The following is a 15,947-nucleotide window of genomic DNA, read 5'->3' as shown; positions in this document are numbered from 1 at the left end:
TGCTTTTAACGGCACGGAATAAAGAGGGAGAATATTGGAGGGAAAGAATATGGATTTGAAAATAAAATACATTTGAATTAAAAAGGAAATGGAAAAAAATGAAAATAAATAATGACAAGAAAAATGCTTGTTGACTTGATTTGACTTAACTTTTAAAATCTGATTGAGTTTAATGTCTGGACAATTACAGTAGCCTGATAGTTGGTCTTGATGCTTCAAATCTCTCTATATTCCAAGCCATCTTCCACTCAGCAGTCAAAATGATCTTCATTAAAACACAGGTCTAACTATTTCATCCCTCTATTTAATAATGCCAATGACTCCTATTACATCTGGGATTAAATATAGAATCCTCTATTTGGCTTTTAAAGTCCTTCATAACATTGCTCCTTTCCTATTCTTCTAGTGTTCTGACCCCTCACTGCCCTCCACATACTCTGCTGTGATCCAGTGACACTGGCTTCATCTCCCACCAGTGCTTTCACTGACTGTGTCCCACTTCCCCCATGCCCTCCTCATCTTTGCCTCCTAGCTTCTCGGGCTTTCTTCAGGTCTCAGCTAAAGTCCCACATCTACAAGAAGCTTTTATTAGTGTCTCAGTGCCTTCCCACTGTGATTATCTCCAATTTATCCTGTCTGTAGCTTTTTTGTACAGAGTTATTTGCATATTGTCTCCCCCATTATGCCATGAGCGCCTTGAGAGCAAGGACTGTTTTTGCCCTTCCTTCCATCCTCAGCTCTTAGCACAGTACCCAACACAGAGTGAGCAATTAATAAATGATAACTGATTGACTATTAATTCCTTAATTTTCAAGGTGTCTTCCTTTATCAAGTTAACTTGGATATTGATACTTAATCATTTTGGATAGGTAAGCTCTTTATAGGAGCTGACATAATGGGAATCATCATTCCCTAATCTGTTTTGTTAATCCATATTTTTGCATGAGGTACATAATTATGCATAATGAGTTACAGTAGTTTAAAGAGTTTATAAAAGTTTGGGGAGCCACATAGTCATAACTAGGAATTTTTAAACCTGGGCAAAATAATTAAGTGAGGGTCAGCATGGGTTGGCATGGGTGCAGTCATATGGGAGAAGAAGCAGTCTGGCCCTCTTCCCTGCCAAGATTGGGAAGGAAGTTGGATTTAGGATAAAGATGTAATAGTGATGGAAAGCAAGAGGTGGGGCTTCAGCCGTGGTTGTGCTACATGTCAGCACTGCAAAATGAGTGGGAAGGAGACTGAAATCAGAACAGTGAGAAACATTCCCCTCTATGTCACCACTCTAAGGCAAAAACCCACTTGCCAGCCCCTAGTTATGGCTCTGAGGTCACACAGTAAATATAATGACCAGGATATTATACTAATGTATGCCAAGATTTTTGAAAGAGAAGATTTCTTTTAGTGGAAAAGAAGGCAAAGAACAAATGCAAACATTTAGAAGAATAAGAAAGCAATCTCTGTGGGGGTAGCAATGAACAGATTTGCTTAGTTGGAAAGAGGACTAAAAGACTAGGTTGTACTTTTTACTGGGTTGTATTTTTTACTGAAAGAGGTCAGGGAGATTGGAGCAATTGATTCTTACATTGGAATGATTAGACAAAAAAAAAAATTCACTACCTTTACTCTGGGGCAGCTAGGTAACATAGTAAGTAGATAGAGTACTGGACCTGAGTCAGGAAGACCTGAATTCAAATCTAGCCACAGACACTAGCTGTGTGACCATGGACAACTCATTTAACCCTACGTGGCTCAGTTTCCTCATCTGTAAAATGAGCTGGAGAAGGAAATGGCAAACCACACTAGTATCTTTGCCAAGAAAAACCCAAATGGGGTCACGAAGAGTCAGACAACTAAAATGACTGAATCACAACAACAAAAATCTTTACTCTTCCACATTTGTTAGTTTTCTAGATCATGCCCAACTGAGCAGGAGTGAACTAGTGTCCTCCAAGAGAGTTATCAGTAAAGTTTCTTATAATTTTTTAAACCTCTCACTGAAGAATAATACCTTGCATAGAGAAAGTGCATCAAATTTAGGAGCATTCAGTGGTACAAACTGTTTTATAGGGCTTCTATTTAAAAAAAAAAGTTTCTTTAATGCATGCCCATCAGAGGTTTTATTTAATTTCTCTTTAATTATCATGTTTCAAGTTATCCTACCAGCCTCATAGTTATAATTGAGATGATTCAGTTCCTGATTTTCAGTTGCTTAGAATTTTGCCAAGACATTACCTTCCTACCTCTGTAAAGAGGCACCTCCCTTCTCCCCTTTGAGGATTATGGGTGTCTGTCAGCTTCTGTGAATTTTGAACTTCACATTAGGTAAGAAAACAGTTCATAAGAGGTTTTAAACAAAACAGAAATTAGAACTGTAGGAGGATGAGGTTACTGTGCTTCCTGACCATTATAGCAATTATTTTTGATTCTTGACCCTAACAGAAAAATGGGTTGTCTGATGGCAAAGGAGTAGAACGTTTATCTATTTTGATTTCCCTGCAAAATTAGAAAACCTCAGCATTCCTCTTTGAATACAGTTTAAAGTTGCTGATTACGAATCAGTAAAGGGAGGGAAGGTTAGGTCACTAAAAGCAACCAACATGCCCAGTAGACAAGACATTGAAACTCACTTTAAGAAAAACATCAAAAGATGGCTAGAGAAAAAGAGACAGACCAGAGCAATTGTTTTCAGAGCAATTAGGGCAATTAGTGAGTGGATGATGTCTGATAAATGATTTTTTTTTCCTTCCTTAGAGCAGTCATGAAATGCCTACTACGCGCCAAACACCGCTATGAAGGATTTTGCTTCATTTTCTTATCACCCATTTTAGTAACAAACTTTTCATAGAATCATAGGAATTCAAAGGAACTTTAACAATGATCTGCTTGAATCCCTCCATTATAGACACGAAGAGACTAATGTTCCTATATGTGATCTGTACCAGATTATAGAGGAAATGTCAAACCCCCAGATTTCGGGCATCTTAGTCTAGTGAAAAGAACCCTGGATTTGGAGTTAGAGGCTTCCAGTCCAGCCAGCTATAAATCAGTAAATCTGTGATTCCAAACCTACTACCATTCCAAATCTGTGCTTCCTTCCAGTTATGTTCAATTGGCACTTAATCTGAGTTTTCCCCAGATATACTGTTGCTTTTATAATACAAGATAAATAAAGCTGAAAGATTAGGATACATTTGTTAAAGCTATTCATCCAAATATCACAGAGTGTTTGTAATCATTTTCGTATCTTTTTAAAAAAAAAAATAAGGCCAATAGTTACAGGGCATAGGTGACTTTCAACACAGAAATGCAAATTTGCTTAAGGTCAGATAGAATGTCAGGAAAGTAGTTGTTCCTGGCCTCTAGCCTGAGACTTTGCTGTTAAAACACACAGACAGGAAGACTTTATCCTGTTTGCTACAGATGGTGTTCTCAATATAATTCCCTGTGAAATTTATATTTTGTGTGTGTATGTGTATATATACAGCAGTTATACTCACATATGCAGATAAAGCAGTGTTTATACATGGAAAACCTTTGTATTCTGGCAGAGAGATCAGGTACCCTGAACTCCAATCTTCTTGATTGTGTGACTTATTCTTTCTCCCATTTACATTGCTGTATGAAGACCAGCGGGGAGAATGCCTGGAGGTTAGATATTTTTCCAAAGACCAGAGAAAGGAAATTCACATATGTGATTTATTAGAGGGGACTAACTAAAAAATATGTTAGCTTTTCTTTCATCCTTTACCTTTCCTATCTCTTTTTTCTCCATGAAACATATTAGTAGGTCTATCTCCAAGGCTACTTTTGACGTTTTTAAGGTAGAAAGAAGTTCCTTAAGCCAATGAGTATTTACTGAGCATGTTCTATGTGTTATCACACAGAATCATGTATAGTCTTTGTTCTTTAAGAGCTCTCAGTAGATTGAGGAGATGAGCTCTTCTTCAACAGCAGCAACAACAGTGGCTGATCTTTATAAAATGCTTTCAGGTTTACAAAATACTTCACAAATATTCTCTTATTTGCTCCTACATGAAACAGTTAGTTGAGCAGTAGATTGGTGCATGCTGAGTGCTTTGGGAACTCAGAACACAAGGTGACAAAATAAGTTTGAACTAAGATTGGGGGAAGATAACAGGATATTAGGACCCCCAAACACACCAGCAAACTTGTAAACGTGCATAAAAAGGCACAATAATAAAACCAAAGGGAATCAGCTATAAATTCTTCCATATTGTCTAGGTATGTATTAAAAAAAAAAGACTATCTGAATCCTGCGGAATCCTAAATTAGAAAAAAGTAGGGTAGGTGGAAGGGGAAACTGAAACAGCTTATTTCTGCTTCAGAAGAAAGGGCTCTGTCCATATTCAGGCAGGAGATAGGACTAGACCAACTGGGCGTTGACAAGTAGGAGGTCCCAGTCCATTCCAGACCAGCACCCACTGTAGGGTGATCCAAGGATCTGGCAGGAAACAGGACTAGACCAGGGCCTCATTCCAGTGCAGGGCTACCAAAGGGTCCCCCATCTGCAGCAGGCGACAAAACCAAAGTAGCATCTAGGCATCCCAGGTCTCCCATCTAGGTAGGAGTCAAGACCATTCTTGAAAAAAGAGCCTGTCTTTTACCACTGAATTCAGGATCAGTCAGGGCCTATGGGCACACCATCCAGGCATATAGGAGTGGAACTTGACATAAGCATGAGCCCCAAATCCAGAAACTGAAGCTAAAGATATGAGTAAACAGAAAGGTAAAAACAAACACTGGACACAATGAAGAAATATCTTGGATGGAGAGAAGTAAATGGAAAAGAAAGTAACTTCACAAGTCTAAGTAGTACCACAGAGAAAACAAATCGTAGCCATAAGGACTACAACAGTACCTGGAAGAAATGAAAAAAGAGATACAAAATAGAATAGTTAGGTAAGAAAAAATGTCAAGGAGAATTAACATTGTAGACGATATGATGGGAAATATTATTAAAGAATTAATTCTCTGAAAATTAGAATAGGCCAAACAGAAAATGTCTCCTTGAGATAACAATAAATGCTAAAACAAAATAAAAAATGTTAAAAACCAAAAAATATGCAAGATACATATTTTCAAAAAACAACTGAACTGGAAAGTAAATTAATAATCTAAGAATCATTAGACAACCTGAAAATTATGACCTACTTCCACAAAAGGAAAAAAATAAAAGCTTGGATGCCATATTTTAAGAAATCATAAATAAAAACTACTCAGATCTCCTAGAACCAGAGGGCAAGTTGAAAAATAGAAAGTCGAAAAACATCACAAGCAGCCAAAAATAAAGTGTTTAAGTACTAAGGAGCTTTACGATCAGGATCACACAAGACTTGACTGCTACATCTTAAAGAAGAGGAAAGTTGGGGATACAGTCTTCCAAAAGGAAAAAGGTAATAACTTAAAACTAAGAATAGTCCACTCAGTAAAAATGAATATAATCCTAGGGGATATATGGATTTTTTAATGAAATGGAGGACTTCCATGCATTTCTGATGAAAAGTCCAGAACTGGATAGATTCTTGGGAAAAGAAACACTGGAAAGAAACATAGAAAGGTTCAATTGAAAGGGACTGTGTGAAAACAAACTCTTTACATGCTAATAGCAGAAGAAGCAAGTGTCCTCTCAGAGCCCTAATATTTTCAAGGGTCCTAAGTTCAATAAGATAGGCAGAGGGCCTGGGAGCGTATTTTTCCCCTCGTTTTTATCATCTTAGGAGAAGGAAATGGGAAGAAAAGGGAAGGAAAACAGGAGAAAGGGAAGGGAACTTAAAATCTCGTACAATAGTGGTGTATAAGATGACAACTATACAAACACGGGGAAAGGGATGGGTAAATGAGTGTCCCTTGAACCTCACTTTAATCTGAACTGGGCAAAGGAAGGTTGAAAACATTAACACAAAAGGTATATATAGAATATTGTATAGAACAGATAAAAAGATAAATATTTTAAAAACACAAAATAAGTTTAAGCTAGGTTGGTATAAGAATTATAAAGAAACTTAAGCATATAAAACTTACTGTAGGTGTATTTAGTATGAAATATACATGGCTCTGCTACATGGATTATGTCCTGATTAAAAGGGATTTTCTCTTAAATCTATTATCTAAAAAATCCAACAATTGTTTAAGGCTTTAATGATAATATATTGTTTTAGTGAAGCTGTGTATAATAATCATCATCATAATGAAAATAAATAATAAAATTTCAATAATCAATATTACAGGTGCCTAAAAAGATCTGGGTTAAACTCACAAATGACTGAAAAGAATTTATTAGTGTAACACTCCTGGAGATGAGCTACAGGGGTAAGGATATTTTGTATAAAACAAATGGCTTGGCAGTGTGGAAAATCCTTAAGGTCAGAGCAGAGATTGTCTCATTTTTGTATTTATATTTCCAGCACCTAGCATAGTACCTAGCTAAAATAAGTTCTTTAAAAAGTCTTACTGATTGCTTCCTTGAACAAATATTGTGGCTGTAGACATATAGACTAAGTGATCTTTGAGATAATCTTATTTACAGGTGAGGAAACTGAGGACTTCAGTAAGAAATTTCATAATTTGCCAAAGGTCACAGCTAGTAAGTAGCCGTGGCAGGACTCATACTACCCTTGAGTAAAGAGGGATAAGAATGAGTGAATCCTAAAGAATGTCTCAGACATCAGAGTCAAAAGATCAATAGCACTGAGAATTGGCCTCACAGAATTAATGAATAAAATGAGGAACCTTTTAAAAACTAGTCTCAGTGAAAGCTTGTCTGAAGGCCAAAGAGGGAAGTTATTGGAGAAAATGGAATGAAGTCTCCATAAATATGGAAGTAAATGAGAAAAGAGAGGAGTTAGTAATTTACCTTTTTTTAAGGATATGAGAAATTTACAAAGAGTCAGAAAAGTTATCAAGTGGGAGAAAAGATAGTAGACCAGGTTTATAATCCCAAATTACAAGCATATTAAATAGGCTAGGTTTTGTATGCATATATCTTTCAGTTTCTCTGTGTAGTAGTTATATTGGTTTAACTTCCGGATGAATTTATAATCAGTATCAATGTACTTCTATTGTCCCAAAATCCCCAAAGCATCTAGCACACTCTCCTACTTCTGTTTTTGTTTTTAATTTTTCAGTAATTTATTTAAATAATTCAGAGTTAAATCATCTTAATGTATGCCATATATTTTCTCATTGCTATTCTTTTTTCTTGTTTGTTATAAATTCTGATTTTACCCCTTATGAGTCAGTAGTCTGACTTTGAACAGATAGCTCACTCAAGGATAACTCCCACATGAATAGTAAGTCTTCCTGTCTGTTAAATGTTCCTAAATTTCATTCTTTATGAATTATTTGGTGTTATCTGTGGTTAACATCTACTAATCCTTTTTTTGAAAAAAGTATTTGTAATACAGAAGAGAGAGACTTCCGTGTAATCTGCAAGTCTTTGACCTCTCTCTTTACTTTCTCTTGAAATATTTACACTTTTCTGCATTTATCTCCCCATCTTTGCCTTTTTCCTTTTTTTACACTGATGATGTCACTAATTATCAGTGTATGCTAATTTGATTTGGAGGGTCTTATCAAGTTTTTCATAGAATTACTCTACCATTTTGCAACCAGCAAACAATGTTACTAATTTCATGGTGGTGTTTTTGCAAATATTTTTTAATAATATTTCAGTACATAATGATAAAATGTTGATCTTAATGAGGGTCAACTATATACATATGAAGGACATCTTTGATGAAAGTATTTCTAGGGAACAAACAGCCTTTCACAATAATATTCAATTGTGGACTACTTTTAATATGAAAGATATAGAGAACATAAATCCCATTATCAGGCAACTAAGATTTAATTATGTCCAGGCACTCTACTAAGACTGAGGATCAAAGAAAGGTTAAGACAAGTTCTTTGACCTCAAGGATCTCACATTCCAATGTGCTGATTGTTTGTTGATTATGAAGATGTGTTCAACTCACAGAATAAATAAGACATAGACTCTTTATATCACAAAGTTTCTTCTTTCCATATAGTAAGGTCTTCACAATTCTTTGGAAGAAATCACAGAAAGAACTCTATTCAGTAATTTTCTGATAGTAAATATCAGACAAAGTGTAAAATAGAAGATATAGGCTTACCAAAAGAAGTTTCCACTTTCATGAAGGAGATTCAGTACATAGTCCAGATTGAGGAGCAATTAATTCCTATGGGTGGTGAAGGTCCTCTGGATATTCCTGTGTGTAGGTGGCAATACATTGATTTCATCAAGCCCCAAGAGCAGAGGCTCCTGGTAAAGATTTGTAATTACTCGAAGAGGCTGACCTGTCAGATCACTCAGAAAAGACCAAATGGATGAAGGATGTCTATTGCCCATATTCAGCAGCATCTGATAAGACTACATAACAAATTGTTCAGCAGCATATTCCTTTCTGGGGCAAAAATACAGATGGGACAATGATCTGGGCCCAGAGTTGGACAGGAATGGAAGAATAAAACGGATTGCTTTCAGAAAATTGCAAGCCTTTTACTGACCCCAAACTTCCAATGACAACAAAGGCTCATCTTTTCAAGACAAACATTTCACCGGTGTTGCTGCATAGCATCAAGACCTGGATATCGCTGCCCTTGTAGACTTTAAAATGCATCGTGCAGAAAACAGTAGAAAGGCCCATAGTGAATGAGAGCAGGCTCTACATACAGTAAACCGCAACCCTCAAGAATAACAACTATGAAGGGTGTCATCAAGAAATGATAGGGAGGATGAGCTAATCAATGGCAGGGGTAAGGGCTGACAGCTGGAAGTACAGGGTTACTGGTACACACTGGTACCCTTGTGATTTTGGGAGAAGGTGAACAAGACCTCCAGCAGATTAAGTCAGTCCCCCCATGGCAGTCTTGGGAAGACATGGATGAGAATTATACAAAAAGAGTCATTACAGATGGGTTGTGATTGGCATCATTGGAAGAAACTCCAGAATTTATGAAATCATAGATACATTTGACTATTTCAGTCTATACATATGCGTATTTAAATATAATTTCAGAATAGAATCATGAAGGAAATTATTTCAGAATGAAATGTCTTTAGAACTTTAGAATTGGAAGTAATTTTAAAACATGATCTACTTCGGCCTTCTTAACCATTTAATCTCTTCTATATTTTGCTGGGGTGCTTGGTGGGAGTGGGTTTCGGGGTGGATGATGCCAGTTAAGCAAAACCAACCAACACAACTGCCTCTGATAGAGACATTCCGGTGCCTCTCTACTGAGAGGAGAAAATGTATTTGTTATTTGTTGTTGCTATTAAGTTATTTCAGTAGTGTCTGACTCTTAGTGGCCCAATTTGGTGTTTTCTTGACAGAGATTCTAAAGTGGCTTACCATTTCCTTTCCCAGCTCATTTTACAGGTGAGGAAACTGAGGCAAACCAGATAAGTGACTTGGCCAGGTCACATAGCTAGTAAGTGTCTGAGGCTGCATTTGAACTCTGGTCTTCCTGACTCCAGGCCCAGGACCTGTATCCACTGCTACCACTTAGCAACCCTATTTCATTATTGGTCCTCCATGGCTATTATATGATTTTTATTGTGTTTTATTGTTGTTCTCACATACCCTATTGTGACCATTATTTATATTGTTTCTCCTGGTTCTGCTTTTTTTTTAATCTGCATCCATTCAGTCAAGTTTTTCTCGTATTCTCTGAATATTCTCATATTCAAAAGTGTGTACTCACTTTGTTTCCAGTTTTTGTTATTTGGTTTTTGCTACTACAGAGTAATCGAAGGAATATTTTGGTATTATAAGATGTTTCTGTCTTGTCATTGTAGCCTCTGGGTCAAAGGGTATGATGACACATTTTAGCAACTTTTTCTCATAAATTTTTCTCTGCAAGGAACATCTTCTCTAGTGCCCCTGACAGGTGGGCATCCAACCTCTGCTTAAATACTTCCAGTAACTAGAAGTTCAGTATTCAATGAAAAAAGTGATTGCTGAGAAAAAACAGGGAATTCATTGTAATTTTTCATAGAGTTTGTTCCTGAAAGTGGAGTAACCACAAGACTGACAAGAAACAAATGAAATCAATAAGCAGTGTGACTTTGAGCCAATAAATTTCCCTAGTTTCTGTACTGTCATTATGCATATGGCCTGGACTGTTATCTGGGAGCTAAAACCTTTCATTATGGTTTCAGATGATTACAACTGTTAATATAGTGTGTTCTGTAGTAGTTTTCAGTAACTGATTTAGGGCTAAAGTATCATATTTAAAGACTTAATTAGGATTGGTGAGGGGCAAGTTGTGACCATACAACTTTGATCTGCTTTCAGCAGTTGGCTTACATAAAGTTGGATTCCCAACACTCTACGTTCTGAACAATTTCAGAAAATAAGCATCCTTTTAATACAGTTTCTCTCTACTATAGGCTTTGGTGTTTTGAAGTCTTTTCAGTTGGAGGTGGGCCATGATTTGTTGGAGAGAAGCCATGATTCTTTGTCCCTAGCCCATTTGAAATTCTTAGTACTACGTACTCTTTAACTCAATCCTTTCCTCACATGAGGAATTTAGTGTCTGGTTCCTGCAAATCCAGCAAACCTTGAAGTTCAAGTGAGGAGGGAGGATTAGTTTTCTATTCTATAGTTTTCTGCAGCTATTCTGGGACCCAGGCAGTGGAATTCAATATAACTAGATGAGGGTTTCTTAACCTGGAGTCTGTGGGCCTTTTAAAAATTATTTTTAGTAACTACCTTTCAGTATAATGTGTTTTCTTTGTAATCTTGTGTATTATCATTTTATGCATCCAAAAACATTATTCAAAGAAAGGGGGCCATAATCATCCTCAGACTGACTAAGCAGTTCACACCCCCAAAAAAGAAACTCTAAACTAGACCCTTGTTCCTTGTCTTCTGTCTTGTCATGTTTGTACTGGCCCTGCTTTGCTAAATGCACTTTATATTTAATTTTGAGGAGTCATAAAAAAGTCAGACTTGAAAGAAACTAGAGAGACTGGTAAATCTGAACTTTCATCTTATATTAATCAGCAGACCAATGAAATCTTTAGCAGACCTGAACTTGCTGACCTAATCCTGCTAACAGCTAGTCCAAATGCCACCCCCCCCCCAAACTCTTGGAAAACACCCTGGGTTTGGATGGCCATGAAATAATCTGAAAAACCAAGCCATTTGGTAAAGTTAGCTAAGTTGATGTAGTTAAAAAATAAAATTTGAAGATTCCAAAAGATAACATAGAGGAAATAGATGATGCAGTTGTTTTTCCTTCTGAGATTATTTCCCATTTATACAGTCTATGTCTTGTATGCATGTTGTCTCCCCTTTTAGAAAGGGAGCTCCTTGAGGGTTAGACTCTGTCTTCATCTTTCTTTACCTCCCCAACACTTAGTACAGTGCCTGGCACAGAGTAAGTGCTCAATAAATTCTTACTGATGATGATAACGACGTTGATACTAATATGTATTTGTCATCCTAAAAGCTGTTAGTAAACTCATTAAAATAAGATGCCATTAAGTTAAAATATAATCATTTTCTTAAGCTCAAATTTTCTACCTCATAGCAATTTACTATTCACTAAAAGAAGATATTTGGAAGTGTGTTAAAATTTCATATATCGTGTGTTTTTCAACAGGCCAATGTCAGTCAGTATTTGTGGTTATTAAGACTTAGATTCAAAGCCTTCAGATGATGGCACCTTTCACAGGATAACTACAGGAAACTCTAATTCATGAATTTATTTATGATTCTCCCCAGAAATATGAGAGCAAACACAATAATTCTACTATCTATGGTATAGATTTTTCATTTTCACTTTGAGGTTCCACTCTTTCCACACGCACACCATCTACTTAGTCTTTGCTTTTGAGTTCAGTTTTATTCTGCTTTGGTAATTGATGTCTACTACTCAAATCAATACAAACTCAAGGGAAAGTGAGATGAGGTCCTGTTCTTGCTGGGCTCCTTGACCCTGGAGTTTGCAGCAATTTACACTCTTGTCTCCACAAACTCCTGAGGCTATTGACTGCCTTTGGGTGGTTTCTGAGATACAAACAAAATGTCAGAAGGTTGAGAAGCCCCAGGACTTTGTTCTCATTATTCATTATGCAAACATTGCCCAATAACTGTGTGTGCTCCTCCAGGTTTCTTTGGGATGGTAAGAAAGAAGAGCTAGCTTTCCTTTTTGGAGAGAGAGCTTTGGTTATCATTGAAGTCTGGGTAAGATGCTCTCCAATACCATGATTTCCAAGCAGGTGTTCTTTTTGGCAGAGAAGCTAAGAAGAGCTACTCTTATTTGGGGAGTTCATCAGAAATTGAGATAATGAGTGTTGATTATAGAAGGGTATAAGAAACAATTGTGTGATGTACTTAAGTTTCCATTTTCCCTTAACTGGTGCATCAGAATACTTTTGTGTTTGCTATCAGACTTTGGAATGCAGTTTTGGTGTAAAGATTTTCATGCTCTAGTTGACATTTCATGGGGTTACTTCCTCAAAGTGAGGGGCCATGGAATGTTATGTTGCCCTTGGTTGAATGCCATACTACATTGTTCAGCTCAGGGTAGGGGGTTTTATTTATTTTTCATTTTACGTTATTTCAGCTGTTTTCACTTTTTCCTTTATTTTTTTCCTGCCTCCTGCAGAGTTCTTTTGCAAACATTACTGGGGGACATTTCATTATGAGCTCTTTTGACTAGGACTCTCAGACATAGGTCTTGGGGGAACGGTTTTCCCTCCATCTCAACAGCTCAGTTAGAGTCTCTAAGTTCAGACAGATAAAATTCAACCCACTGTGAATCAAGATCCCTATGGAAATCCAGGTTTTGTACAGAAACTTTTATTATATCAGAGAGAAGAAATCTTTTAAGTTGACTGACCTATGTTCCATAAAATGTTATATGCTTGTAACCAAAATTAACAACTAAAGTATATCATGCTGAGGTATATCACTTAACAAAACGTGTTGCCGATTTATAAATTAATGTTTAACTGAAGGACTTTTGAGAATTTTTATTTATTGAAGATTAATTTTAAAGCAAATTGATTTTTAACTGTGGCAAAATTACACTGGGGAACACCATTAAGTTTTTCTTTCAAAGTAATAATATTTTGTTATGGAAAAACTTACTGTATCAGTTAATTAATTGTAGCTATTATACAATCACAATGTGAATGAAGTCTGCGTACAGTTTTCTGCAGGTGGATATATAAAGATACATTATGTTGTCCCCATGTGACTTACTATTCAATTTATCTGATATTTTCATGAGGTCAGGGAACAGGTAAATGTTGTTATCTTTAATAAAAGAATGACTGTTTTCTCACAATAGAATTACTACATGCATTACTGAAATGACAATTTGAAATTGATAGGAAAGATTCATCTTACATAATTAAAGATAACTCCATTACTGATATTGGAAAGGACCGGAGTTTTTAAGGTATCCCTCTTGTTGATTTCACAGGATTATCTTGATTGTATCAAAGACCAATGCAAACTTTCTCTGGGGGCTGAAGAAAGATCCGCCCTTTTTGGAAACATACAAGATATCTACCATTTCAACAGGTAAGTTAATACTGAAATATGGACAATATGAAAACAACCAGATTATTAGTTTCTAAGATCTATGTGGCCGAACTTCTTAAGGGACATAACACATGAAAACTGACCATCTGTAATCCTCCACTTTTCAGGGGATTATCATTCTTTGAAAACTTAAATCTGGGTTAAGTTCTTATATAGTTTCCTAAGTACAATATTTATTCTCCATCAAACCTCTTTTATCCTGCAATGCCTGGAGAGAAGATCTGCTTATAGGTCCACAGAATGATCAGAGTTGTTTTCCTTCCATAGCAAAAAATGTACAGGCCCAAAGTTATTAGTTTCATGGGCTTTCTCAAATACTTTTTGGTATCCTTTACAGTACCTATTGCAATTCTGAGCCCAAGGATACCTGAAACATATTTCGTTAGTTGATTAAAATAATTAAATCTGATTATAAAGCATTTTTGTACCATAATCCCCTTCAGTATTGAGAGAAAAATTATATCCCTTGGATACAAATAGTCCAACAACATATTCCTGACTGAAGTAAGGATTTATTAGTTGCCAACTGTATGCTAAGAGCTATGTTAGGTACTGGTGATCCAAAGGCTAAACCAAAACTGTCTTTATAAATTTTACATTCTGGTGGGGAGAAATAATGCATTTAGAAATAAGTAAAGAGAATATATGTGTATGTGTGTATGTATGTGTGTACACACATATGTGTGTGTATAAATATTGGGGAGGCCAGAGAGACCTAACAACTCAAAGGATTTTTTAAAAGGCTTTGTATAGAGAGGGGTTGGCATTTGAGTGAAAACCTGAAGCTACAGATTCTAAAAGGTAGAGATGAGGATGTATCTTCCAGGCCAGAGCAACAAGGGTGCAAAAGTCATCAAGGTGGGAAATTGAATCTGATTTAAAGGGAACAGCAAGTAGAGAATTTTGGCTGGAAAGCTGGCTGGTGCCAAATTACTAAGGGCTTTAAATGCCAAAAGGAGAATTTCTATTTTACAATCAACAGGGAGTCAGAGGAGCTTCTTCAACAAGAGAATGATTTGGTCAGATGTGAGCTTTAGGAATACTATTTTAATACCTTTGTGGAGAATGGTTTCTAGGGAGGGAAAGTGGAGAAAGGAAGACCAATCAGGATCCTGGTGAGAGATAATGATGACTGGGACTACAGTGATCAGGACATATGATGGTATGAGTGGGGATAAATGGAAAGGCACAAGAAACGACATGGGGTTAAAAATCAGTGAGACCTGGCATCTTGGTGATTTGTTATATGGGGGAAAGAAAGAAAAAAGAATTGCAGATGACACTAAGGTTGAGAACTTGGACATCCATAAGGACAGTAGTTGCCTGTATAGAAATAGGAAAAATAGGATGAGAGATGGGTTTTATGAGGAGAATAAGTTCTGTTTTGGCCAGATTGAGTTTGAAATATCTACAACAAAAATATCTAAAGGGTAGTTGGTGATGCAGAAGCAGAGCTCAGGAGAGAGGACATAGAGATGTGAGAGTTATCTACCACAAGGTGATTTGGGGGGCAACAGGAGCCGATGAGATCACTAAGAGAATGGTGATATGGGGAGAGGAACTGAACCTGTGGTTCCATCGGCGGAGCTCCTGGAAACTGTCTTGATCAATGCAGATGGGCACCTTCTCTACAACTCAGAGTTTTATAGAGCTTGAGAAGTTAAATGACTTTTCCAGAGTCACAGAACCTGTAAATATCAGAGAAAGGCCTTGAAGCCAGGTCTTCTTAGCTTTAAGACCATCTATCATTTCATTATGCCACACTGCCCTTACCCACTTAGAGAATAGGAAGGAGAAAAAAAGAGGACTGAGAACCCTTGGCATTATATTATAATTTAGTTGGGTTCATTTGTAGTTTAATATTCTGTAGTCTTTAAAAAAACAGGTATTATTATGGTGTGATGTATGAAGTGAAACAAGATTACAATATGTTAGGAACAAAAAGGGAAAAGCAAACAGTAAATAGAAAAGGTAAGTGGAGGGTTTATACATGTATAGCCTTTTAGTAATATGTCAATGTTAAATTCAAGTTCCTAGATAGGAATAGAGCCTCCAGCTTTTGATCCTTTGGGAAACCAGAGTTGTGTCCACTTCACTTTCAGAGTTTGCTAATACTCTCTGAAATGGTTGTATTTTTCTGTATCTTTGAAGATTGTATAATTTATTCCAGGGTTGTTTTTCACCGTTGCTGAAAAGTGAATATCAGTATGGCTCCACGAATTAGAGAAGGTAGAGCAAAATCATTCCAACTCAGTAAACATTTATTAATCCCTCCCTGTGTGCAGAACATTTTTTGAGGAACCGATGACAAAGAGGCAGGAGTTCTAGACTGCATGGTAC

At 36.6% G+C, this 15,947-nt stretch overlaps 1 protein-coding gene across 1 annotated transcript in view; it reads left to right on the top strand.

Annotated features, from left to right (window-relative positions):
* PLEKHG1 (pleckstrin homology and RhoGEF domain containing G1) overlaps positions 1 to 15,947 on the top strand; it is a 97,094-nt gene that overhangs the window by 27,929 nt on the left and 53,218 nt on the right. Inside the window, 1 exon segment of the mRNA XM_036767206.1 lies at positions 13,486 to 13,586. Coding sequence (XP_036623101.1) covers positions 13,486 to 13,586 — 101 coding nt within the window.

This window comes from Trichosurus vulpecula, chromosome 7 (genome assembly GCF_011100635.1).
Source record: "Trichosurus vulpecula isolate mTriVul1 chromosome 7, mTriVul1.pri, whole genome shotgun sequence".
Lineage (NCBI taxonomy): Eukaryota > Metazoa > Chordata > Mammalia > Diprotodontia > Phalangeridae > Trichosurus > Trichosurus vulpecula.
Note: the sequence above shows the minus strand (reverse complement) of the source record. Positions and strands in the feature narration are given on the sequence as shown.